This window comes from Dama dama, chromosome 18, assembly GCF_033118175.1.
Source record: "Dama dama isolate Ldn47 chromosome 18, ASM3311817v1, whole genome shotgun sequence".
Taxonomy (NCBI): domain Eukaryota; kingdom Metazoa; phylum Chordata; class Mammalia; order Artiodactyla; family Cervidae; genus Dama; species Dama dama.
In genome coordinates, this window is record NC_083698.1 from 38268756 (window position 1) to 38295806 (window position 27051).

Below are 27051 nucleotides of genomic sequence, written 5' to 3' on the forward strand. Positions count from 1 at the left end.
GCCCCAACAGGGAAAGGGTCCTGGAAAGTACATCTACCCCATGGGTGAGACTTCAGATTGAAGTTTTGAGGTCTCCCATTTACAATCCCAGGCCGCACACAAACATAGCATCATCAGTTTGCTTGCAAAATTGCAGTTTTGGTTTTTAACTTTTTTTTTTTTTTTTTTCTGTTTTTTTTTTTTTATTTTTTTTTTATTATTATTTTTTTTTCCCAGTGGGTTTTGTCATACATTGATATGAATCAGCCATGGATTTTTACAATGCTGTTTGTTTCACCTTGTGAGTTGTCAACATTTCTTAGAACCCCTAGGGGGCTCGTAAGGCCTTCAGAGGTTTAGTAGATTCCAAGATCCACTCTCTTTCTCATATAAAATACTGTCTGACTGGCGGGACTTACAGGCAGGCACAGAATTCAGGCAGTGTCCAGGCAGGTCAGAAACCTGCTCTCCTGCTCCTGAAGCCTGAATTACACTTTGTTCATTTTAATTTCTCAAACACATCCCCATATTTTAGGAGGTTACTTTTTCTATTCCCAGGAAATGAAAGGATATTACATCAGTATGTTTTGAATATCTTCAAGATTTTTCCAAAGATCCTTCCAAACTGGTGTTATCTCGGTTTGCAGTTTTTGGTATTTATTTACCCTGGCAACTGACATGACAAGATTATTCCTGATTTTAGTATCTAAACAAACCAGTTACTAATAATTTATCCTGTAAAACACAAGGCAGAACGTGGTCCATCATCCCCTTCTATGGGGAGCCTTTTTAGGAGGACTTGTGGTCTCTGCCATAAGTGAACTTCTGCTTAAGAAAGCAGGACTACCAAGCAACACATCTTCTGGTAGAAAGGAAAGGTCTTTCATAATCTAGAATTTAAGTTCTGTACCTTTAAAGCATGACCAGCTATCTTTTTATTTCCTTATCCCCCAACTGGCTCAAAAATTAGATAAGGAAAAAGTTGTAAAGATTGAATTTAGAAATAATATTTCAAAAGGAAATATTAGATTCATACAGAAACAAAAATTCAGATAGAACAATTAGAAAACTAGAGTAAATGTTTTGTGACACAAGAGGAACTAGACAAAGTACAAGATTTTAAGGAACATCTTTTAATGTTCAAAACCAGTCTTTCTGAGGTGACAATGAAAGCAAGAAATTTTACAACAAATGACTATGAGTGAACATTCTACAGCTAGTAATCTCCCACACAATAATTTCTGTATTATCATTTACATCTCTTAGTGCTAGCACAGCTTCTGAAGTAGCCAAGCATAAGGTGTATGAAACTGAGTAGAAAGATGAAAATTTGCTCAGATTTCCAGAAGAGCGGTAGAACATGGAAGATAGCAAAGTTCTCAAACATGTCCAAATGCATGCATGCTGCTGCTGCTAAGTCACCAGTCGTGTCCAACTCTGTGTGACCCCACAGACGTCAGCTCACCAGGCTCCCCGTCCCTGGGATTCTCCAGGCAAGAACACTGGAGTGGGTTGCCATTTCCTTCTCTAATGTCCAAATGCATAACCACTGACAAAAATATAAGCCCGTATTGTTATAAATACCATGGCTATAATGCCTTGCTGATGCTGTACAAAGGATTCCATTGAGAAAAAAACTTGAGTAATGTATAATAGATGGTTCATAGGCCAGTCATTTAGTTTACGTTTTCAAATATCTTTCAAAATATTTGCTCTTCAGAGGCAATGGACTGACAGTACTGGGGTCTGTGTTTTGCAGGGATACTGATGAGGGTAGTGATGTTTTCCTTTCGATGAGGAAGGCTAGTGTTCAGGGTCCAGGAATTGTGTAGAATGACCATCTCTCTGCTGAATTTAGCATTGGGAATAAATTGGTGAATCAGTACCAATAAAAATAAGTGGATCATGCTCAAGCCACATCTGTAGAAACTGAAGTCCATACCATTGTGAACATGTTGAATTTTTAAAAGTGCTGGTTTTTTGTTCAAAGTGTGGATTTTAATGATGTCTTAATAATCCTTTTGAAATGTGCTGCTACTTATGCGGGGAGGGGTAGAGGGAGGGAGAGTCACCAGTTCTTGAACTGTAAGATAAGGTGTGTTTTGCAAAAATAAAGCATGAAAATCTTGACTTTTGTAAGGTGATATTAAGAAAGGTCCTGACATAGCTGGTGCATAAATGTAGAGACTCTTTTGCTCCCTGGAAAGAAGAAAGATAAGGTACATATCAGAAATTCATGGAAAAATAGTTAAGACTCAAATTCTATATATTAAAGATGTTATACTTTCTAGAAATCAGTCCAATTTCTCCAGCTGTAGAGAAAATTTCTCTGATGTACTTCATGGATAAGGCAGTTATTTTCCCATTCCAGGGAACATGGAAGACTCCTTCCCAGCTCTCAAGAGCTGCACACAGTCATATAAGGAGGGTCACTCATTAAGTCTGCTCTTCATGAGCATTTCCACTCTTTGCTGTGCTTTCAGACCATCTTCCTTAGTGGTGTATGTACTACTACTTTTGAAAAGACTGTTGGCTTATTCTCTTTGTGATCCATTGAATAAATCCACACCTTCACTCTCCCATTTTTACTTTATTCCCTCAGTACAGTGTCTCCTTATTTTTCAGTCGTTTATAAATCTTCCCAAAGGCATAATTAATTATAATATTCAACATGAGGCCTGTTTAAGGAATTCTATATCTGTGATTTGTCTAAATCTAGTAAATCAAGTAATCAACCTAGAAAATTTTTCTTCTCTTTTGCAAAGAAAAAAGACATCCCATTGTATAAAGAACAGTTACTTTCCTTGTAACAGTCAGATGTTTAAGCCAAACCAATATACTTGTTTATAAAGACACTCTGGAAAGTTTTCAATCTTTTACATTCAGCTACACAGCTGTGCTGAATCGCTCAGTTGTGTCCAACTCATTGTGACCACATAGACTGTAGCCCTCCAGGCTCCTCTATCCATGGGGATTCTCCAGGCAAGAATACTGAAGTGGACTGCCATATCCTCCTCCAGGGGATCTTCCCAACCCAGGAATCAAACCGGGGTCTCCTGCATTGCAGGCGAATTCTTTACCTGCTGAGCTACCAGGGGAGCCCAAGCTACATAGAGACCCAAGATGTTGGACATTCAGGGCTCATTAAGCACTGATGAAATAGGCTGTGTAATTTTAATAGAGGATAATACCAAAAAATTTACAACTACTATAGTTCATTTTGAAAAGCTAATTTTCCCACTAGAACAAGTTTTTGTTTTAACTTGGCTTTTCAATAGATGATATTTTGGTCTATTATATAAATGGTCATATGAATTACTGTGTTTAAACATGTTACTGGATTGATGACAGGTTTTAAAGATGATGCCATGTCTCCTTTATTATAATGTGAATGTATTAGCATTTTGAATACATTCTGTCCAAATAGACTGTAGGCAGAATTGTTCAGTCTCCTTTTAAGGAAATATATATAGGCAGAAAGCATCAGATCAAAAGATCAAGTTGCCTTCCTCAGTCTAAGCTTTCAATCTCACGAACACACACACAAAAAATTGGTCCAAAAAGGCAAGTTTGTTTTTTAAATCTTCAATTTAACTAATTCAAACTTTGAAAATAGACAGTATTATACTGTTAAAATTTAGTTTTCTGTAATGTCTCCAAAAAACAGAATGGATGCTGATACATCCATGGCTACTGGAAAATCATAAATTTTAACTAGGGAGGGCAGGGGCGGTGACCGAGAGGAGCTACCCCACCTCTGGGGTCAGGGCTGGCGGTCGAGAGGCGCTACCACACGCCTGAGGACAGGGGCTGTGGCCAAGAGGAGCAATCCCAGTTCCAAGGAGCAGCTGCTGTGGGGCACAGGAGGGCCGAGAGGAGCTACTCCACGTTCAAGGTCAGGAGGGGCGGCCGTGAGAAGATACCCCTCCTCCAAGGTAAGGAGCAGCGGCTGCGCTTTGCTGGAGCAGCTGTGAAGAGATACCCCACGTCCAAGGTAAGAGAAACCCAAGTAAGACGGTAGATGTTGCCAGAGGGCATCAGAGGGCAGACCCACTAATAATAATCACAGAAAACTAGCCAATCTGATCACAGGACCACAGTCGTGTCTAACTCAATGAAACTAAGCCAATCCGTATAGGGCCACCCAAGACAGTCGGGTCATGTTGGAGAGGTCTGACAGAATGTGGTCCACTGGAGAAGGGAATGGCAAACCACTTCAGTATTCTTGCCTTGAGAACCCCATGAACACTATGAGAAGGCAAAATGATAGGATACTGAAAGAGGAACTCCCCAGGTCGGTAGGTGCCCAACATGCTAATGGATATCAATGGAGAAATAACTCCACAAAGAATGAAGGGATGGAGCCAAAGCAAAAACAATACCCAGTTTTGGATGTGACTGGTGATAGAAGCAAGGTCCCATGCTGCAAAGAGCAATATTGCATAGTAACCTGGAATGTTAGGTCCATGAATCAAGGCAAACTGGAAGTGGTCAAACAGGAGATGGCGAGAGTGAATGTTGACATTCTAGGAATCCGTAAACTCAAATGGACTGGAATGGGTAAATTTAACTCAGATGACCATTATATCTACTACTGTGGGCAGGAATCCCTTAGAAGAAATGGAGTAGCATCATGGTCAACAAAAGAGTCCGAAATGCAGTACTTGGATGCAATCTCACAAACGACAGAGTGATCTCTGCTCGTTTCCAAGACAAACCGTTCAATATCACGGTAATCCAAGTCTATGCCCCAACCAGTAATGCTGAAGACGCTGAAGTTGAATGGTTCTATGAAGACCTACAAGACCTTTTAGAACTAACACCCAAAAAAGATGTCCTTGTCATTATAGGGGACTGGAATGCAAAAGTAGGAAGTCAAGAAACACCTGGAGTAACAGGCAAATTTGGCCTTGGAGTACAGAATGAAGCAGGGCAAAGGCTAATAGAGTTTTACCAAGAGAATGCACTGGTCATAGCAAATACCCTCTTCCAACAACACAAGAGAAGACTCTACACATGGACATCATCAGAGGGTCAACACGGAAATCAGATTGATTATATTCTTTGCAGCCAAAGATGGAGAAGCTCTATACCGTCAGCAAAAACAAGACCAGGAGCTGACTGTGGCTCAGGTCATGAACTCCTTATTGCCAAATTCAGACTGAAATTGAAGAAAGTAGGAAAAACCACTAGACCATTCAGGTATGACCTAAATCAAATCCCTTATGACTATACAGTGGAAGTGAGAAATAGATTTAAGGGACTAGATCTGATAGAGAGCCTGATGAACTATGGACGGAGGTTCATGACACTGTACAGGAGACAGGGATCAAGACCATCCCCATGGAAAAGAAATGCAAAAAGGCAAAATGGTTGTCTGAGGAGGCCTTACAAATAGCTGTGAGAAGAAGAGAAGCGAAAAGCAAAGGAGAAAAGGAAAGATATACCCATTTGAATGCAGAGTTCCAAAGAATAGCAAGGAGAGAGAAGAAAGCCTTCCTCAGTGATCAGTGCAAATAAATAGAGGAAAACAACAGAAGGGGAAAGAGTAGAGATCTCTTCAAGAAAATTAGAGATATCAACGGAACATTTCAGGCAAAGATGGGTTCGATAAAGGACAGAAATGGTATGGAACTAACAAAAGCAGAAGATATTAAGAAGAGGTGTCAAGAATACACAAAAGAACTGTACAAAAAAGATCTTCATGACTCAGATAATCATGATGGTGTGATCACTCACCTAGAGCCAGACAGCCTGGAATGTGAAGTCAAGTGGGCCTTAGAAAGCATCACTACGAACAAAGCTAGTGGAGGTGATGGAATTCCAGTCGAGCTATTTCAAATCCTGAAAGATGATGCTGTGAAAGTTCTGCACTCAATATGCCAGCAAATTTGGAAAACTCAGCAGTGGCCACAGGACTGGAAAAGGTCAGTTTTCATTCCCATCCCAAAGAATGCTCAAACTACCGCACAATTGCACTCATCTCTCATGCTAGTAAAGTAATACTCAAAATTCTCCAAGCCAGGCTTCAGCAATACGTGAACCAAGAACTTCCAGAAGTTCTAGCTGGTTTTAGGAAAGTCAGAGGAACCAGAGATCAAATTGCCAACACCCGCTGGATCATCAGAAAAGCAAGAGAGTTCCAGAAAAACATCTATTTATGCTTTATTGACTATGCCAAAGCCTTCGACTGTGTGGATCACAATAAACTGTGGAAAATTCTGAAAGAGATGGGAATACTAGACCACCTGACCTGCCTCTTGAGAAACCTGTATGCAGGTCAGGAAGCAACAGTTAGAACTGGACAAGGAACAACAGACTGCTTCCAGATAGGAAAAGAAGTACATCAAGGCTGTATATTGTCACCCTGCTTATTTAACTTATATGCAGAGTACATCATGAGAAACGCTGGGCTGGAAGAAGCACAAGCTGGGATCAAGATTGCCGGGAGACATATCAATAACCTCAGATAGGCAGATGACACCACCCTTATGGCAGAAAGTGAAGAGGAACTAAAAAGCCTCTTGATGAAAGTGAAAGGAGAGTGAAAAAGTTGGCTTAAAGCTCAACATTCAGGAAACTAAGATCATGGCATCTAGTCCCATCACCTCATGGGAAATAGATGGGGAGACAGTGGAAACAGTGTCAGACTTTATTTTTTTTGGGCTCCAAAATCACTGCAGATGGTGATTGCAGCCATGAAATTAAAAGACACTTACTCCTTGGAAGGAAAGTTATGACCAACCTAGGCAGCATATTAAAAAGCAGAGACATTACTTTGCCAACAAAGGTCCATCTAGTCAAGGCTATGGTTTTTCCAGTGGTCATGTATGGATGTGAGAGTTGGACCGTGAAGAAAGCTGAGCGCCGAAAAATTGATGCTTTTGAACTATGGTGTTGGAGAAGACTCTTGAGAGTCCCTTGGACTGCAAGGAGATCCAGCCAGTCCATCCTAAAGGAGATCAGTCCTGGGTGTTCATTGGAAGGACTGATGCTGAAGCTGAAACTCCAGGACTTTGGCCACCTGATACAAAGAGCTGACTCATTGGAAAAGACCCTGATGCTGGGAGGGATTGGAGGCAGGAGGAGGAGGAGGGGACGACAGAGGATGAGATGGGTGGATGGCATCACTGACTCGATGGGCATGAGTTTGAGTGAACTCAGGGAGTTGGTGATGGACAGGGAGGCCTGGCGTGCTGCAATTCATGGGGTCGCAAAGAGTCGGACACCACTGAGCCACTGAACTAAACTGAGCTGTGAAATTCATGTAAGATAGCATGATTTGAGCACATTAAGGTCAGTAATTGTTGGTGGCAGCTCCAGAATTTCTATGCAGGGCAGCTTACTGTCAGCAATCTGATTGAAAGTGGAATTAGAAGACTTATTTTAATAAGTCTTTTAATATTGTGATTTGTTTTCTTCAGAGCAATTTGCTGCTGTTGTTGTTCACTTGATAAATTATGTCCAACTCTTTGCGACCCGATGAACTGGAGCATGGCAGGCTACCCTGTGCTTTACTATCTCCCTGAGTTTGCTCAAACTCATGTCCATTGAATCAGTGATGCCATCTAGCCATCTCATCCTCTGTCACCCTCTTTTCTTCATTCCCTCAATCTTTTCCAGTGAGTCGGCTCTTCGCATCGGGTGGCCCAAGTATTGGAGCTTCAGCATCAGTCCTTGCTTTAATTTAGATTCCATTTTTTTTTTTCCTTGTTCTTCTTCTGGGCTTCCCTAGTGGCTTAGATGGTAAAGAATCTGCCTGCAATGCAGGAGACCCGGGTTCAATCCCTGGGTCAGGAAGTTCCTTTGGAGAAGGGCATGGCAACACATTCCAGTATTCTTGCCTGGAGAATTCCATAGACAGAGGAGCCTGGAGAGCTACAGTTCATGAGGTAGAAAATGGAAGGACACTACCAAGTGACTTCCACTTCACTTCATTTTTTTACTTTGATATCCCAGGGAAGGAACGGTGGATAGAACCTATGGATTAGTGGAGAATCCACTCCCATCAGGGCATACCAATGCCACCTATGATTATTAAAGAAAGGCTTCCATTTAGAGAAAATAGGGTCTGGCATGCACTCCTCTATGTTCAAGGGGACACGGGTACTAATATTTAAAACACAGAGGCCTGAACCACCTCTTCAGTTTTGCTAAAACTCACCCATCCATATTTATCTGATTTTTCCTTTAAACTCTAATTATTTGGTTTTAGTGAGTTCAACATTATCTTTATTCTATTTTCTTATGCTCGTTTAATTCTAGCTCCTGAATTATAATCATTCATCAGGGCTTCTACATGGAACATGTAGGCTGCATGTCATGATTTTGGACAGCATGTCTATATGCAGCAGTTCTGTTTTTATATTAATATGCTATTTGCATTTAAAAATAGCATATTTTTATCTGATTTTATCTCTACCATTTATTGACTCTTTAATTCTTATTACTTTATATCTTATCTAATTTTACTTTTTATTTTCTTTTCCCTTATAAATTTCAGTCTCCCCAAATATCTACCATTTTCAGTTTCACACAACGTTTCCTAGTCAGATATATTAAATTACTTGTGATTTTTAAAATAACTATCTAGAAATAATTAAGAAATAAAAATTGAGTACATATATAGCTTTTGTGCAGCATTCTAATTTTTCAAAGGTGACACCTTCACAGTTTAGCCCATTTCCTCCCAGAATAAAGATGAAATATAGTGATCTGTTTAATATTGATAAGCCTAAGTACTCATTCAGTCTTCATTTTAACTTATGTTAAGTGTCTCAGGTTCAAGGATATATTAAAAATGATAGTTGACTAGACATGTTCATTAATATTTGCAGCCTAGTTTATAACTGTTTTGACAAAATGGAAACAAGTAATATTTAATGTTACTGAAGTCATATATGGTTTCTGTTATATACTTACTTAATTTACTTTCTTTGATCTGCATGCACAGTATGAAATCATAAAAGCAATAAACATCACCACACCAACACTGAGCAGGACGATTTCTACCAGGCCAAGGAGGTTTATTTTCCCAGTCACTTGATTTCTGAACATTTCCGCCTTCTCATCACCAATGGTACCAGTCTGTAATCAAGTTAATAAATAGTGTTATTTGAGTATATTTGAGAGCAGAATACTCAAAACTCTCCACTTACGTGTCACTTTTATTGAAACAGCACACGGATGTTAGCAATCTTTATCTGCAAAACAAGCCTGTCGGAATTCTCTTTGCATGTCAAAGAAGACAGTAAATGCCCAGGTAGAATATTTAGAGAGAGATATATAATATTCCTCTCTTTAAACATGTTATCTAGTGTTATTGAATATACTGGTTTCATTGATCACTAGTCTTACTGAAATATTCTCCAGTTTCCCAAAGGTTGCTTCTTAGTGACAGGGGGAAATGGCAAAGCTCAATTGTTTCTATCCTCTAAAGGCTTATGCAATGCATTTCATAATTCTGTGGTTTGTCGGTTCCATGATTTATATTAAAAATATCTTGTCAGGCACTAGATAGACTGCCTACATCTACTCTAATTTGCTCATTATAAGCTTGGGTGGTTTTATTAGCACTACAAGGCTCATATTGAATTATTTGGAGTTTAATATTTTCATGACTCTTTCCTAACACATGCACTATAACAAGAAAAATTATCTAATAAATGCACTATGAAGTATTTTTATTTTTATTAAAGTTATACTTAAGTCTAACATAATCCTGATACTTCTGTATGACTTACTTTAAAAAATAATTAATTATATAATTAATAATATATAAACTCACCCATAGATACAATGGAAAGACAAGTTCAAATACTGTATGTATATATATATATATTTAATTTTCAAATATCAAAAACTTTTTCTGTATATTAAGAAGCTTACTGTTTTTAGTGACTAATAGATAAAAATACTCACCTCATTAAGCCAAAGAATAGGCACAATATAGTTGTGCTTCAGATTCTTTAATGCTCTGTAATAAACATTGAAAATAAGTGTGAAAATATTTAGTAATATGCTATGCACATATGACAGATATTAGTAACTACTAGTGAAATTAAATGTTCAGAAATTAGTTGCTTTTATAACCTGGTTAAATTACTTACTTTGTTTTTCCTGTAATGAAGCATTTAAATTTTAATATTTCTGTTTCTCAGACATCTTTCCTACATACAAATCTTTTTAATACAGATTTTAAAAAATATTTATTTATTTTTGGCTGCACTGGGTCTTCGTTGCCATGCATGGGCCTTCTCTAGCTGCGGCAAGCAGGGGCCACTCTGCAGTTGCTGTGCATATGGGCTTCTTGTTGGAGTGGCTTCTCCTGTTGTGGAGCACAGGCTCCAGGAGCGCAGGCTTCAGGAGTAGCTGCATACGGGCTCAGGAGTTGCTGCACATGGGCTCAGGAGTAGCTGCATACGGGCTCAGGAGTTGCTGCACATGGGCTCAGGAGTAGCTGCATACGGGCTCAGGAGTTGCTGCACATGGGCTCAGGAGTAGCTGCATACGGGCTCAGGAGTTGCTGCACATGGGCTCAGGAGTAGCTGCATACGGGCTCAGGAGTTGCTGCACATGGGCTCAGGAGTTGCTGCACATGGGCTCAGGAGTAGCTGCATACGGGCTCAGGAGTGGCGACTCGAGAGCGCCAGAGCGCAGGCTCGTTGTGGTGCACGGGGCTAGCTTCCCAGAGGCGTGTGGGATCTCCCTGTACCAGGATCAAACCAGTGTCCCTTGCAGTGGAAGGTGGACTCTTAAGCACTGAACCACAGGAAAGCCATCTGATACAGGTTTTTTAATTAGAATGACCTTTTCTAATTATGTATTTTCCCTTTCAACAAATTATACCCAGGAAACTAAAATATGAATGCTGAAACTATTGTCATAAAAATATTTGGACAGTTAGCAAAGAGGGAAATACCAGAAATACTCATTCCAAAATATGGGTAAGTACAATTTCACTACACATTAGATGTAATTCTAAATTACAAATGACAGTTATAAGCATGTAATAATTATTTAATGACATTAAGCCAAACAGACGTTGAAATTTTATTTCCATCTCCTTTGATAGATATATCCGCATCTTACAAGAAAATTTGAAAAATTGAAATGAAACTTGATTAAGAAACTCACTCAATTTTTTTTGCTGGCTTGACCAGTATGTTGATCTGCAGCCGTTTTGCAAACCGTAAAGTAAATCCAGTTATCTAAAATGAGAACAAACTAATTACCAACTTATTTTAAAAACATTCTTTTATAATATCCAGACCTTATTTTTGTTATGTATGAGCTTAAGGTGAAAGTGTACTACTTGAAACCTGTGAAATTTGTTGTTAATTGGACTTAATCAGACATATTGAATATTACATATGTAACTCTCCATAATTACATTTTATGAGCATATGCATGTGTGTATACAGATATATCCTTGCCCAAGCTAATGTCAAGGTTTAGTTAGATTTGTGATGTTTACTTGAATTGGTTTTGGGCAATTAGTAACAACAACAACAGTAGTGAAATCTAAAATTCATTTGACAAAATATATCCTGGAATTTAAATATGTACTCAGTCAGAATCCATGTATCATCAGTATAATGTTACTTCTGTCATCATTTAAACTAAAATATGACTACTAAAGTCCTGACATTTCATCTATCTGTTGAAAAGGGGAATATTAATATAAATGAAAAATAGAAACTGTTAAACTATAGGGAACTTAATAGATTTTTCTTGACACTAAGAAATATATTTGATCTTGCCTCAAGTGCATGTATACCCATAAAACATTTTTAATCCCTCATAATCTACAGGGTACCTTCATATAAGCAATATTTGCAGTTAAATATAAAGTACATTTGAAAGAGTAACATATAAAATCATTTCAATCCAAATAGAATGATTTTCATTATTCCTGACCTTTGCTGAAAAACTAAAATTATCTTGACATTTCATAAGCAACAACAGGAAGAAATCACTGTAATTTTCCTTGAAGTAAAAGTAAGTAATTTATTAAGAATGTAATACAATAAATGTGATTGATAATTTAATTTTTTCTTCATTTTTAAAAAACAAATCCGATCAATAAACTATTTGCTTACAGGTTCAACATCTAAGTACGTCCTATGTTCTTCTTCATTTGGACTTAAGCCTTCAATAGGTTCTGCAAGTTCAGGACTTCCATGTAGAAAATGGGGAAGTGAAATGTACACAGGTTTTCCTGAAAAAAAGTTTTAAGAGACAATTGGGATAAATCACTTTCCTCATTTCGTATACCACTTAGAAAAGATTTCCTTGAAAACAAAGCTTTTAATTAAAAAAAAATGCAAATTTGGCTTTGAAATCTAATCAGGGGATGAGAGTGAGGGAAAATTATTGTATCTGATCACTTTTGAACAAAAATGAAATGTAAACTTATACATCATCCTACTGACTCTTTAGTTAATGTGTGTTGTTCATGCCTTAGGTGTTCATTTTCAATATGTAAAGCTTAGCTACTGAACACAAAGTTATAACCGTATACCTTCACGTTTCAGGCTGTAAAATGTCTTTGCACTGAGAATTTATTTAAAGAGGCTTTTCTTTCTTTATTCACACCCACTCTAACATGAAGAAGGTAAGCAAAATAAGATAAACTCCAGATGCCATGTTTGAATCAATTTTTGTTTCAGAGACATCCTAAAATATACTTTTTTTTTTTTTAACAGATTCTAGGGTAGAAGAAGAAAAATATCAGATGGACAAGTTGGGATGCTCAAAGTATTCTGCAAACTATTTTCATTTTATCCTAAATTTAAAAGGAGCACAGCCATTCTGCACAGCAAAAGAAACAGTCAGAAATGAAAAGGTTAGCTGTAGGTGGGAGCAAATACTTCCAAAACACGTATCCCATGTGATTAACATCCAAAATATACATACAAGAATTCACGCAACTCAAAAAAATAAATAAACCAATTTAAAAATGAGCAAAAGACCTAAAGAGACATTTTCCAAGTAGCACGGGACGTATCAATAAGCATGATTATACCTAATAAAAACTAAGTTCTGCAACACGAAAACAACTGTGACCCTGAAAGCAAGACAAACATCAAAACAAAAATATCCACCATCACTCTTACTTTCTGCCCTTACTGCTTTCTCACTGTATATTTCTGGTGGAAAGGAATCCTGGGTGAAGTTTACATTTTAAAGAATAACACAAATTATGCCAGGGATTGTGACATGAAGAACTTGTACTCACCTTCTTTGCATTTGCTGATGTCTAGCACACCATATAAGGTACAATTTTTTGAGATAATTTGTTCTGTGCAGAAACAGTGGTTGTCTGGATTTTCACTTGGAGATGCAAAAGCCAAGGATGGAAGAGTAAATCTATACACAGGGATTCCTTTCAGATTCATTTCAGCTGCAAACTCAGCATAGACAGACCTGAATACAGATAAGAAGGAGCTTCATTCTGGGACCCTGAACTTCGTTGTGGAGATTCGTTTTTTCTTATATTTAAATTTATATTATTGCTGCCTTAAATTAGAAAAATTAGATATAATCTTATTAGAATCCCTAATTTTTAGGGAAAACAAAAGCTTGCAAAATTTTAAGACACACTAGAACTTAATACTTGAGTATGAGCTATTTGTTTTCAAACACTTCTGAGAATAGTTTTTGCTTGTGAATTACCATGGAGTATTTACAGTTAAGGCATTCCTCACAGTTAGTTTCCTTTATAGGTTAAATATTTTCTAATCCCCAGATGACTATTTGAAGAAATGCTGTTCTCTTCAATTTTACAGATAAGGAAAAAGATTCAGAGATATTATGCTTGCTTTACCAAACAGTGTTAAGAAACCAGGTGAGCGTTCAAGGATACAGGTGTAGGCGCTAATGCTTGTGTGATAGCTACTGGGCCCCCGTCAATTTCAAAAGATGCTGTATTGTAAGTAGTGCACATGAAGATAGTATTGTGATTGTGGTATCCTCTTCTTTACAAAGACTGGGCATGCTTTTCTAGACTTGACTTTATCACTCTTACTGCTAATTTAGTAAAAGAATGAAAAAAGTAATTCTTACTTAAAAATAACAAAAAAGAAACTGATTTGCATTATACACAACATCCTTCTACATCAAATTTTAAAGACTCACAAATACATTTTGTGTGTGTGTGTGTTGGTCACTCAGTTGTATCCAACTCTTTGTAACCCCATGGACTGTAGCCCACCAGGGTTCTCTGTCCATGGGATTCTCTAGGCAAGAATACTGGAGTGGTTTGCCATTACCTTCTTCAGGGCATAAATCATGAATTTCACATTGTATTTATTCTTAATAGATCAGGAAATACTTCCCTAAAGGTATTTTATTTTTCTCAAATAACATGATTATTAAGCATAAGCTTCTTGGTCTGTGTTTTATCACATAGAGAAGGAATTATGACTTGGAGAGATACATCATTGTCTTTCTCTTACCTGCAAATATCAGAGGAGAAAAATCGCAATATCCTTGTCTTCTCAACAAAAGGTGGAAATGAGGCTGCATCTGTTTAAAAACCAAACCAGTGGCAAGGGATTAGATGGAAACAGTGTGACTGAAACAAATCTAGAAATCTTGATTCCTGCATGGTTAAGAGAAATGTAATGCAAACTGTATATATAAAATTAAAATTCTCCAGTAACTACATTTTAAAGATGAAAAACCATGTATCAAGTATTTGTTGTTTAACCCCATATATCAAAAATACCATCATTTTAACATATAATATAAAAATTAACAAAAATCTGAAAATCCAGTGTTTACTTTATACTTACAGTATTTCAGTTTGTACTAGGCTGCGTTTCAAGTGCTGCTGAATTGTGACATGTGGCTAGCAGCTACCATATTCAATAAGACTGTATACTATACATAGTCATTGGTATTCTGTTTCATATTAAATTTTCCCATTCTTTAAAAATAGATGAAAGTTTTTAAAAATGGCAAAATCACATTGTTAAAACTGTGATTTTATGTTTTCAAATCTCCCATCTATCAGTAGAGTAGCAATTTTTTAATCTTGAGATTCCTTTAAAACTCATTTTTGTAAATGTCCATACTTTTAATAGTGATCCATTCACCTACCCTTATGGCTGATCAATATTTTTTAAATCACTAAACAATTTCACACAAATGGTTGGAAAATGTACACATCAAACGAAAAAGAGCATCTTTTGAGCTTAGTAAATCTTTACTACGGTTGTGCTCCATAGTACACACTGGATATAACAAAAAATAGCTAGACACAAACAAAAGCCCAGGACCAGATGGCTTCACAGCTGAATTCTACCAAAAATTGAGAGAAGAGCTAACACCTATCTTACTCAAACTCTTCCAGAAAATTGCAGAGGAAGGTAAACTTCCAAACTCAGTCTATGAGGGCACCATCACTCTAATTCCAAAACCAGACAAAGATGCCACAAAAAAAGAAAACTACAGGCCAATATCACTGATGAACATAGATGTAAAATCCTTAACAAAATTCTAGCAAACAGAATCCAACAACATATTAAAAAAATCATACACCATGACCAAGTGGGCTTTATCCCAGGAATGCAAGGATTCTTTAATATCTGCAAATCAATCAATGTTATACACCACATTAACAAATTGAAAGATAAAAACCATATGATTATCTCAATAGATGCAGAAAAAGCCTTTCACAAAATTCAACATCCATTTATGATTAAAACTCTTCAGAAAGCAGGAATAGAAGGAACATACCTCAACATAATAAAAGCTATATATGACAAACCCACAGCAAGCATCACCCTCAATGGTGAAAAATTGAAAGCCTTTCCCCCTAAAGTCAGGAACAAGACAAGGGTGCCCACTCTCACCACTACTATTCAACATAATGTTGGAAGTTTTGGCCACAGCAATCAGAGCAGAAAAAGAAGTAAAAGGAATCCAGATAGGAAAAGAAGAAGTGAAACTCTCTCTGTTTGCAGATGACATGATCCTCTACATAGAAAACCCTAAAGACTCTACCAGAAAATTACTAGAGCTAATCAATGAATATAGTAAAGTTGCAGGATATAAAATTAACACACAGAAATCCCTTGCATTCCTATACAGTAACAATGAGAAAACAGAAAGAGAAATTAAGGAAACAATACCATTCACCATTGCAACAAAAAGAATAAAATACTTAGGAGTATATCTTCCTAAAGAAACAAAAGACCTATACATAGAAAACTATAAAACACTGATGAAAGAAATCTAAGAGGATACAAACAGATGGAGAAATATACTGTGTTCATGGATTGGAAGAATCAATATTGTCAAAATGGCTATACTACCCAAAGCAATCTATAGATTCAATGCAATCCCTATCAAACTACCAACGGTATTTTTCACAGAACTAGACCAAAGAATTTCACAATTTGTATGGAAATACAAATAATCTGGAATAGTCAAAGTAATCTTGAGAAAGAAGAATGGAACTGGCGGAATCAACCTGCCTGACTTCAGACTCTACTACAAAGCCACAGTCATCAAGACAGTATGGTACTGGCACAAAGACAGAAATCTAGATCAATGGAACAGAATAGAAAGCCCAGAGATGAATCCATGAACCTATGGACACCTTATCTTTGACAAAGGAGGCAAGGATATACAATGGAAACAAGACAACCTCTTTAGTAAGTGGTGCTGGGAAAACTGGTCAACCACTTGTAAAAGAATGAAACTAGGACACTTTCTAAGACCATACACAAAAATAAACTCAAAATGGATTAAAGATCTAAATGTAAGACCAGAAACTGTAAAACTCCTAGAGGAGAACATAGGCAAAACACTCTCTGACATAAATCACAGCAGGATCATCTATGACCCACCTCCCAGAATATTGGAAATAAAAGCAAAACTAAACAAATGGGACCTAATGAAACTTAAAAGCTTTTGCACAACAAAGGAAACTATAAGCAAGGTGAAAAGACAGCCCTCAGATTGGAAGAAAATAATAGCAAATGAAGCAACAGACAAAGGATTAATCTCAAAAATATACAAGCAACTCCTGCAGTTCAATTCCAGAAAAATAAATGACCCAATCAAAAAATGGGCCAAAGAACTAAACAGACATTTCTTCAAAGAAGACATACAGATGGCTAACAAACACATGAAAAGATGCTCAACATCACTCATTATTAGAGAAATGCAAATCAAAACCACAGTGAGGTACCATTACACGCCAGTCAGGATATCTGATATCCAAAAGTCTAAAGCAATAAATGCTGGAGAGGGTGTGGAGAAAAGGGAACCCTCTTACACTGTTGGTGGGAATGCAAACTAGTACAGCCACTATGGAAAACAGTGTGGAGATTCCTTAAAAAACTGGAAATAGAACTGCCATATGACCCAGCAATCCCACTCCTGGGCATACACACCAAGGAAACCAGATCTGAAAGAGACACGTGCACCCCAATGTTCATTGCAGTACTGTTTATAATAGCCAGGACATGGAAGCAACCTAGATGCCCATCAGCAGATGAATGGATAAGGAAGCTGTGGTACATATACACCATGGAATATTACTCAGCCATTAAAAAGAATTCATTTGAATCAGTTCTAATGAGGTGGATGAAACTGGAGCCCATTATACAGAGTGAAGTAAGCCAGAAAAATAAAGACCATTACAGTATACTAACACACATATATGGAATTTAGAAAGATGGTTAACGATAATGCTATATGCAGAACAGAAAAAGAGACACAGATGAACAGACTTTTGGACTCTGTGGGAGAAGGTGAGGGTGGGATGTTTCAAGAGAACAGCATTGAAACATGTATATTATCAAGGGTGAAACAGATCACCAGCCCAGGTTGGATGCATGAGACAAGTGCTCCGGCCTGGTGCACTGGGAAGACCCAGAGGGAGTGGGTAGAGAGGGAGGTGGGAGGGGGGATCGGGATGGGGAATACATGTAAATCCATGGCTAATTCAAGTCAATGTATGACAAAAACCACTACAATATTGTAAAGTAATTAGCCTCCAACTAATAAAAATAAATGAAAAAAAAATAGTTCCTCCATTTGCTCCACAAATGAATATCACCAAACATGAGCCACCACTGAATGTATTTGTCCAAAACAGTAAGACCTATCCTTCAGTTATGACTACCACACTGTTTTTCTGGTAACTTCACTGACCTTGTGGTTTTATTACATTTCACTTATATTCTTATGATAGGTGAAATATAACAGAGCATCTCAGTGAACCTGATAAGACATTGAGAGAATGGGATACTGAAGATTAAATTCCTCAAGTAGTTCCCTGAATGGGCCTTGCCTGCAACTGCTGTCCCAACACCTTAGCCATTAAAGGAAAAAAGTACATTGAAAATATTTAAAAATCATCTGAAATATCATCAAAGATTATGTTATAATGACACCAGTAACTACCAAGGGCCATGACCATAACATAGCTGATACTAGCAGGGCTCTCTTTTTTTAAAATACATTCAAATATAAATAAATACTTTCATTTTATGTCTTTAAACTTAGTGAAGAAGGTAGAGGAAGTACTTCTAAATCATGATTTAAAAATCACCTTGGATCCATTGACATTTCATTAGTCTCTTTTTCTAGCACTGTGACCAAGAATCCCTTTCACAGGGCTTTCATCAGAGTCCCTGATCTGTCCAACCAACCTTTGCTCCTAGTTTGTTTTACTGTTATTTTTGTCTTAGATACTTTTAATTTCATGCCTGATGCTATGTATATGTTACAGTCATTAATGAATCCTCTTATTACTGTTTTAAAACTGGTCTATTTTTTGTTTTAGACTAAGATTTAAATATATTTTAAGCCCATAAACAATAGCTTACTATTTAGGAGAAGTGAAGTATATTTCTTTCTTAAGGACTGAAGTGTATGCTTATGAAATTAAAGTTAGTGGTATTGGGACAGTTGACTATTTGCAGAAATGAACTACTTGGAAGGGATTTCTTCACCTATCACCATGACTCAAAGTGCTGTAAAGCAAATTCAGCAGTGGTTTTACAGGTTGTTGTTGTTTTTTTTTTTTTTTAGCAGAGTGTAAACAAAATTAAATAACCTGTGAAACTCAGCAATACCTTTGTGAAAATGAACGTTCTCTATGCTTCCTTCTTATTTTCTATCTTTTTATGTACTTTAACATGTTTTTCTTCATTGTGTTACATTCTTCTAAAGTATTGCCTTACCAACTTTACACACACAATATTCTGCTTCTGCTTCTTAGCAGCTGAAAACTCATCTTTGATTTTAAATACCTAATGGTATTTTATTCCCATTACTTTTAAAAATTTTATTATTTGAACTAATAGGTATATGTGTACTTTGCTTTTCTTTAAGAAGAATAAAAAACTGGATCTATCACACTCTGAATCTAAAGTCCTAGTACCTTCTTTCTTCCCAGTTCTATTTCACAGTGTTATTTTTGCATACATTTTTCATGGTTAGTACAGATGCAGCTGTGTCTTATTGTTGTTGTTTTCTTTTTCATTTTGATCATCTCATTCAAAATCTATATTCAGCCTTGAACTTCTCTGATTCTGCCTCATTATTGAAACCTCCACTTGGACACATTTTATTTTTGTATTTATCTAGATTTTTTAATTCTTTAGGATTTAAACCATTCAGTTCAGCTTTGTCCAGCTCTTTGTGACCCCATGGCCTGCAGCACACCAGACTTCCCAGTGCGGGGAACTCCTGCATCACCAACTCCCAGAGCTTGCTCACACTTGTGTCCATCAAGTTGGTGATGCCATCCAACCATCTCGTCCTCGGCTGCCCACTTCTCCTCCTGCCTTCAAACTTTCCCAGCATCAGGATCTTTTCTAAGGAGTCAGTTCTTTGCATCACATGGTCAAAGTATTAGAGTTTCATATTCATCAGTCCTTCCAATGAATATTCAGGACTGATTTCCTTTGGATGGACTGGTTTGATCTCCTTGCAATCCATGGGACTCTCAAAAAGAGTCTACTCCGACACCACAGTTCAAAAGTATCAATTGCTTGGCACTCAACTTTCTTTATGGTCCAACTCTCACATCCATACATGACTAATGGAAAAACCATAGTTTTGGCTAGACGGACCTTTGTCGGCAAAGTAATGTCTCTGCTTTTTAATATGCTGTCTAGATTTGTCATAGCTTATATAGTACTTCTGAAACGTGCAAACAGTAACTACTACTGTAAAATTTTCTACCCCTTTACTTCTGTGGCCAGGAAGGAAGTTCACTTAAGTAAAGCTTTTACGAAGTAAACATTTCCCAAAGAATGCAGTAAAGGCTCATCTTCAGTGGTTAATCTTCAGAAATCCCATCACATTAGACATACATTTAATAAGCCTATATATAAGTATAGAGACTCTGAATTATGTTGTCAGATACAAGATAAGTAAATGGATATCCTCAACCCTCAGAACATTGTAGATATGATGGAGGATTTGTGGGAGAAAGAAGGTGGTTTCATTGTGATATTACCACAAAGGGATTCTTCACCCATCACTTGGTACACTTACCTGTACCATTAATCATGTCACAATAACTTGACCAATAGAAGAGATTCCTTAGGAGTTAAAAAAAGAAAAAGAAAATGATCAATCTCATTTCAGAAGCACCTTCTCACATTACATTGTCTGTTATGAGTCAGTATTTCTGCAAAAATAATAACAGTTTATTAGACTAGATGTGACAGGTGCTAAGTTTAGGAAAATGTTCTAAGTCATTTGGTCTATGTATTGCTTGAAGCCGGCATCTTGCTGAGATAAAGGAAGTGCCTGATACCACTAGATAGTTAGATTATAAGAGAAAAGCTGCCAAAATTTGGTAGTTAGGAACAACTTGGAAAAGATAAAGTTCTGTAAAAAGAAAATTGAAAAACACATATCAGACATTTAGATGTCTACTTCAAGAAAGTTTTTTCTTTTGTTGTTCTAATGGGAGAAGTGGATTATTTCATATTATGTTGACATGTCCAGCTGAGTAGGAGGAAGATACTAAATGGTTAACTGATATAACTCATAATGAGAGAGAAGAGTAGAATGTGGAGGAGGAAAGAGATGTTTGATTAATAGAGATTTAGAAACATGTAGAAAATCAATTTATATTTTTCTCTTGACTCTTGCATGAGCTGGCATTAAAGTAGGATGAAGTTTATTAATTTACATTCTGGTGTCTACATAAAATATATATGTGTGTGTATATTTATATATGGCAATAATGAAAACAACAGTAGTGATAGTTTCTCTGCATACTCAACCACTTTTTGGTGATGGAAAAATGGTTTTTTCACTCTTAACATACCATCCAGTAAGATGTCAAGGCAAGCTATTGCTTCTTTTTTAAACAGAATAAGCTGTCAGTCATGCTCAGTCAGTTAAGTTAGCCTTATCATAATCTTAAATGAAAGTCTTACTCCAATTTGGAGTATTTAGTAGCTCTCCTCAAAAACTCTGTTAATATTGAAATGGAAGAAATTCTCACTTTCCTCAATATACAGAGATGTGATTTCCCTAAAATGAGAATTTAGAAGTGTTTGTTTTCCTCCATTAGAATTTTCAAAATGATTCATGACTATGAACTCTGTAGATGAAAAGTCTGTGTGAGTGAGTATTTAACTGTTTTAGGCAATTCTTAGGTACAAACTCAATGTGAAGTAATGTTTACTTAATCATAAAAATATTTCATCTCTCTTGATTTTGATCACTTTATTGTCAAAAATTACTGATCTTAAAACTCTAATTTCAACTTTGAAAAGTTTTTTCCCCCTGATATTTATTGGGCTTCTTTGTATTTTAGACATATGACAGATTAGGTGTACTCCACATAAACAGGCAGGAACTTGGAAGAAGTAGGAAATCATGGCTATGTGAACATATCTCATTCTACTACTACTTCATAGGAGGTGTACACTTTATTTTCAGATCTAATATGTCAGTTTTGGAACAGGAAGTAATCATTCCATTTTTTGCATTGATAATGGTTTAAAAGCTGAATTATCAATATAGAAAATTATTTCAGGAAAATTTTGAAGGGGCAAGTCATGAAAATGTTTGCATGGATTCATTAAACTTTCATCTTTATTGGTACATTTAATCATCTCCCTGGAATGAATGATGTTTTTTGACATGCTCAGTTAAAAAAGAAACAGTAAGATGTCTATATTCCTACTTACTAGATGATGAGTTGATATATTGATTATTCTCATTTGCATTTATGTCATTGTTGCATGTATGATGGTTATGCAGCAGAGATGGAAGTAGTTCCTTTAGATTTCTTTATGTAAGAGAACTTGTTCATAAAGGTGAACCCTCCAGTGGGGCTGAAACTCAGCAAAAATACATTAGTGTGACCAGTCATCACAACTAAAGGATTAATGGCTGGTAGACCTAGGGAGCTTCTAGGACTGAGATACAAGCAGCTCTGTTCCACACGTTGTCCCTGTGCCTTACCAGCTGGTAAATAAGTTCCTTGCCTGCCTTAGAGTATCCCAGTGACACACACTTTGCCTGGATACTTACTTTTTGCCTTTGTATGTGTCAATTATGGCAACTTTGCTTATGTCATCCTTTCCATTGAAAACTTTGTAAACTCCATCTGCAGTATTATTGTACTGAAGAGATACAAGAAAAAATTACTTCTACAACAAACCATACTTTCCAAGTTATTAAATTTGTAATTAACTCTCAGTGGTTGTTCATAATTATTTTATATGATTTTAAATATATATGCAATAGTTTCAAAATTATTGGTCTTTAATATTTTAAAAACACAGAATACAAAAGGTGACTAAAAATAAATGCTAGATGCTGAGACAAAGTAATGTAACAAGTGCCAAAGCTGACATGATCCAATTCTAGCACTCTTTGTTTTATTTAATCCAGAAAGGCCATTTTGATCACTACTCCTAACATACTGTGGTGAGGGGAGAGTGAACAAAACCTATGAGAAAAATGACCGATTTCTAGACATTGTCTCAATGTTACCATCTCTAATAAGTAGTTACTAAGATAAGGTGCACAAAATTAAAAACAGAATTAGCCAAGGAAAGAAATAAAAATATGTGATTGAAATAATAGTAACTGAATTTATCTCCCTTAAGGCTTTCTGTATTCATATTTGATTGATATATGAACTTGCAACCCTAAAAACCATCTAAAGTAAAATAACAACAATGAACTGCAGAATGTAATTAATATCTCATATAGTGCCAAATGGAATCACAGTAAAATTTTCAATGCAATAGTCACCTTGTCCTATTTGTAATTTGGAACATTCTGCTATAACTAAGTACATCACCAAATTCACTTTTTATCTCCAAACTGCCATTTCATGAGTTTGTAGATTGCTAGAAGTTCTTATCAGCTCTGAGCACAGCACTCACTCACAGATGTTCTTACCAACTAAATCTAAGAGAATAAAACATGCTGATATATCAATCTTGTGTACAATTTAAGGTGACTTTTAAATTTATGTTGAAACAAATTTTTAAGAATGATATGATGAATACAATTAACAAAAATAAAACACAGCTTAAACTTGTTTTTTTAGACAGGAAACCAAAACCAAAAACAGTGTTCAAACTCTTAGCACCTTATAACCTAATTTTAGATAATTGCATATTTATCTAGGAGTGGAAACTTAATTAAATGGCCACTTCTTAATCTTAAACTTAATTGTTAAATTCAGATAAGTTAAATTTTCCCAACTAGGAAAGCTAAATCCATGTGAGGTAGAGACTTTTAAAAACTTAGAGTATGTATTCTGAGATCAGAAATAGGGTTAACACACTGAATGATAAACTTACGAATTGCCAATGTGATTATATTTATCCAGTTAAAGTCTAACAGTATCAACATTTATAATTGTTACTCACAGGATAAAACACACCAACTGTAGTGGCAATAGGATATGGAACCAAATTCAAGAATGGATCTGTATAGCCCCACAGTAGTTCTTTCAAAGTTCTGTTTTGAAACATAGAAGATTTTGACTTTTTGATAAGTGAGTTGAGTATTCCTTGAACAAATGAATTTGGATAGAGATGTGGTGCAGCCTGCAAACAAAAAAAAAATCATGGTTTAAGACACCGACTGCAGTTATCACTTTCTTAACAAATAAATATAAACGTAAGAATTAAACTGAATAAAACAAGTTCCAGCTATCTTTAAAATGACTGCCAAATCTAGCCAGGGCTAAAAGTATATTATTTCTTCATCTCTTCATGACTGCATTTCTCTGTGGTTGTGTGGGCCACAGGAAGAAGAGTTTAAAGTTAAGTCCTACTTTTGGACACATTTTATTTGTTTCTCTCATTGGTTGTTGATTTTGGCTGTGCTGAGTCTTCCCTGCTCTGCAGGCTTCTCTCTGGCTGCCTTGAGCAGGGCCAGTCTCTAACTGTGGCGCGTGGGCTTCTCACTGTGCTGGCTTCTCCTGACGCAGAGCATGGGCTCTAGGGTGTGCAGACTTCAGAAGCTGGGGCGTGTGGGCTCAGCAGTTGCGGCTCCTTGGCTCTAGGACACATGCTCAACAGCACAGGCTCAGCTGCTCTGAGGCATGTGGGATCTTCCTGGACCAGGGACTGAACTCACGTCTCCTGCATTATCAGATTCTTTATCACTGAGTCACTGGGGAAGCCCCATAAATCCTACTTTTTATAATGATACACATTAAGTGGTCTTCTAATCAGTCTTCAGTTGATTATTCTATGATCTTGTCATCTTTCCAAATGATCGTAATTAAAAATAGTAGCATAAGAAAGTATTTTTATAAAAATGAAAAAAATGATATCTAATGGTAGCTTTAATCATGAGATTATTTACAGTTGGATTCTAGAGGATTTCCAAATCAGTAATTTTGCTGTTTGTTTACTCACGGCTACAGCCAGGTTGAGAATGGTGAATGTGTCATCCTCAGTTCCAACTGATAGCGAGGGTTCAAAGATGGCACCATTGGGCTGTAGGAAAGAGACCGTGTGGTTCTCAGAGTCCTGGGTTATATTTTCCTTGGCTAGATAACGAACTCTGAAACACAAGAGTAACTAAAACTCAAAACAGTTGTTTCAAATGAATGTCATTCTTTCATGCAACAAATAATTTTAAGTACATAGACTGCATCAGAAATTATGCTAAACAAGTAGACCAAAAGGATAAGCAAGCTGATACTGAGTCTCTAGCAAATTAGAGAAGGGAGGTCTTAGATGAACATACCAGGGGAGAAGAAATACATGTTATTATAGGAGGTTACACAGATTCTGTGAGAAGATAGAAGAGATGAAAACCCAGGCTTGGGATATAGTGGGGATAATGGACAAGATACAATTCCATATAAGTGGTTTGAGTGACAGATAGAACTTTACTTTGGTAAAATATGGTAGAACATATAGGAAAGTAAGAACATGGTGTGCTTTTAGAAATAACACGTTTCAATATGGTTGGTTTACAGTGTCTGAGTAAGGGGAGTGGTAGAAAACAAAACCACTGAAATGAGCAAGATCTCAAGGACTAAAGGGTTGCATTCTACATCTAGATGTTCACCTTTTATCTTGAGGGTGAGGGGGAAACACAGAAGTTGAAGCAGGGGAATATTATGAGCCCCTTTTCTTTTATTAGAAGGACTGTTCAAAGTAGATAGCCTTTCCATCATTGGCTTGATTATAACTTTCATTATTTTAATGAGAATTAAAGATAACTAACAATGTATTTCACCATCACAGATCAATTCGTCTCCAACCCTACCCCATGTATGGAATAGTTACTAGTTCTAAGTGCCTGGCTCTAATCGCTAGGCAGAGTACCAACTACTTTTTAGGAATGTGGTGAAGAGTAATATCATGGGAAAAAAAATCTTCTGTACATACAAGATATTTACTGAGATGGAATAAGGTGTACATTATTCACTGCTCTATCATATATCCGAATGTCTCTATCATGTGAGCTTCTAAATGTTATCTGTTGTTATGTAAGATAAAGACTGAAAAACCATGGGACTGAAATGGAAAAAACAAAACCAACCAGAAAAGCCTGACCTGATTTCAATCAAGTATAATAAAAATGTAGATTCCTTTGCCATAGGTATTATGAGTATTGTGTATCCCCAAGCAGTGTCTGGTACATGGGTAAGTTCTTGGTAAATGTTTTTGAATGAAGAAATTATTTTTTACACTCTTTGAAAAGAGAATTCACAAAAATATGGAAATATATCTTATTTCTAATACAATTTCATCAAGCTTTTTATTGTTTATTCTCCTTGGAGTACTGTAGACATACAAAGAATATAAATATCTGAGACATCATCCTGGAGAATCTATTACTAGTCAGTTACTCTTTTATATTAGATAATTACATGTTAAAATTATATTACATATTCATATTTAAAATTAACATAATTTTCAGGAACATTTATTTTACATGTTTGAAATAATATCAATATAAGTAAGTGTAAGTAACTGAAAGTCACTCAGTCATGTCTGACTCTTTGCGACTATACTGTCCATGGACTTCTCCAGGCCAGAATACTGGAGTGGGTAGCCTTTCCCTTCTCCAGGGGATCTTCCCAACCCAGGGATCGAACCCAGTCTCCCACATTGCAGGCGCATTCTTTACCAGCTGAGCCATAATTGTGACCCAAATTGTAGTTCACTTAGTTGTACTTACATTATACCAGCAGATGGCACTCACTAACAGAAAAAAAATCCTTCAAACAGGTCTGTGTTTAGAATGTACTTTTAAAAAGAGATTATAAGTACTCAAGTTTTTGTTTAAAAATTAGAATGTATACAGGTTTTACAGAGTGTTGGTTAATAAGGTCAAAGGGAGGAAATTGCTTCATATTGTTTTCCATGTACTTCTGCCAAAGCAAAGTAATTAAAAAATTTAAAAATTTATGTTCGATCTGAGAATATTCTGAAGGAGTCACCAGGTCTTCATAGAGATGGTATACATAATTAACATCTCAATCCAGGAAGTTTCATGCTCTAACCCATATCACATCCTGTCAAAGTTTCATCAAGCTCACTTCAGCAGCTAAAAGGCAAATAAGCCCGTGTGGTTCTGTTGAGGAGGGAC

The 27051-nt window shown here is 36.5% G+C and overlaps 1 protein-coding gene across 3 annotated transcripts in view; it reads right to left on the reverse strand.

The window, feature by feature from the left end:
- Positions 1 to 1092: 1092 nt before the first annotated feature.
- Positions 1093 to 27051, reverse strand: part of LOC133072176 (platelet glycoprotein 4) — a 56324-nt gene continuing 30365 nt past the window's right edge. For all 3 annotated transcript variants that reach the window (XM_061165150.1, XM_061165151.1, XM_061165149.1), the window contains 11 exons: positions 24861 to 25008; positions 23862 to 24041; positions 22507 to 22598; positions 20506 to 20552; positions 14439 to 14508; positions 13220 to 13407; positions 12081 to 12199; positions 11116 to 11189; positions 9901 to 9955; positions 8902 to 9066; positions 1093 to 2178 (listed from right to left, as the gene is read on the reverse strand). In XM_061165150.1, coding sequence (XP_061021133.1) covers positions 8902 to 9066; positions 9901 to 9955; positions 11116 to 11189; positions 12081 to 12199; positions 13220 to 13407; positions 14439 to 14508; positions 20506 to 20552; positions 22507 to 22598; positions 23862 to 24041; positions 24861 to 25008 — 1138 coding nt within the window. In that variant the 3' untranslated portion in view covers positions 1093 to 2178. The remainder of the gene's footprint in view (positions 2179 to 8901; positions 9067 to 9900; positions 9956 to 11115; positions 11190 to 12080; positions 12200 to 13219; positions 13408 to 14438; positions 14509 to 20505; positions 20553 to 22506; positions 22599 to 23861; positions 24042 to 24860; positions 25009 to 27051) is intronic.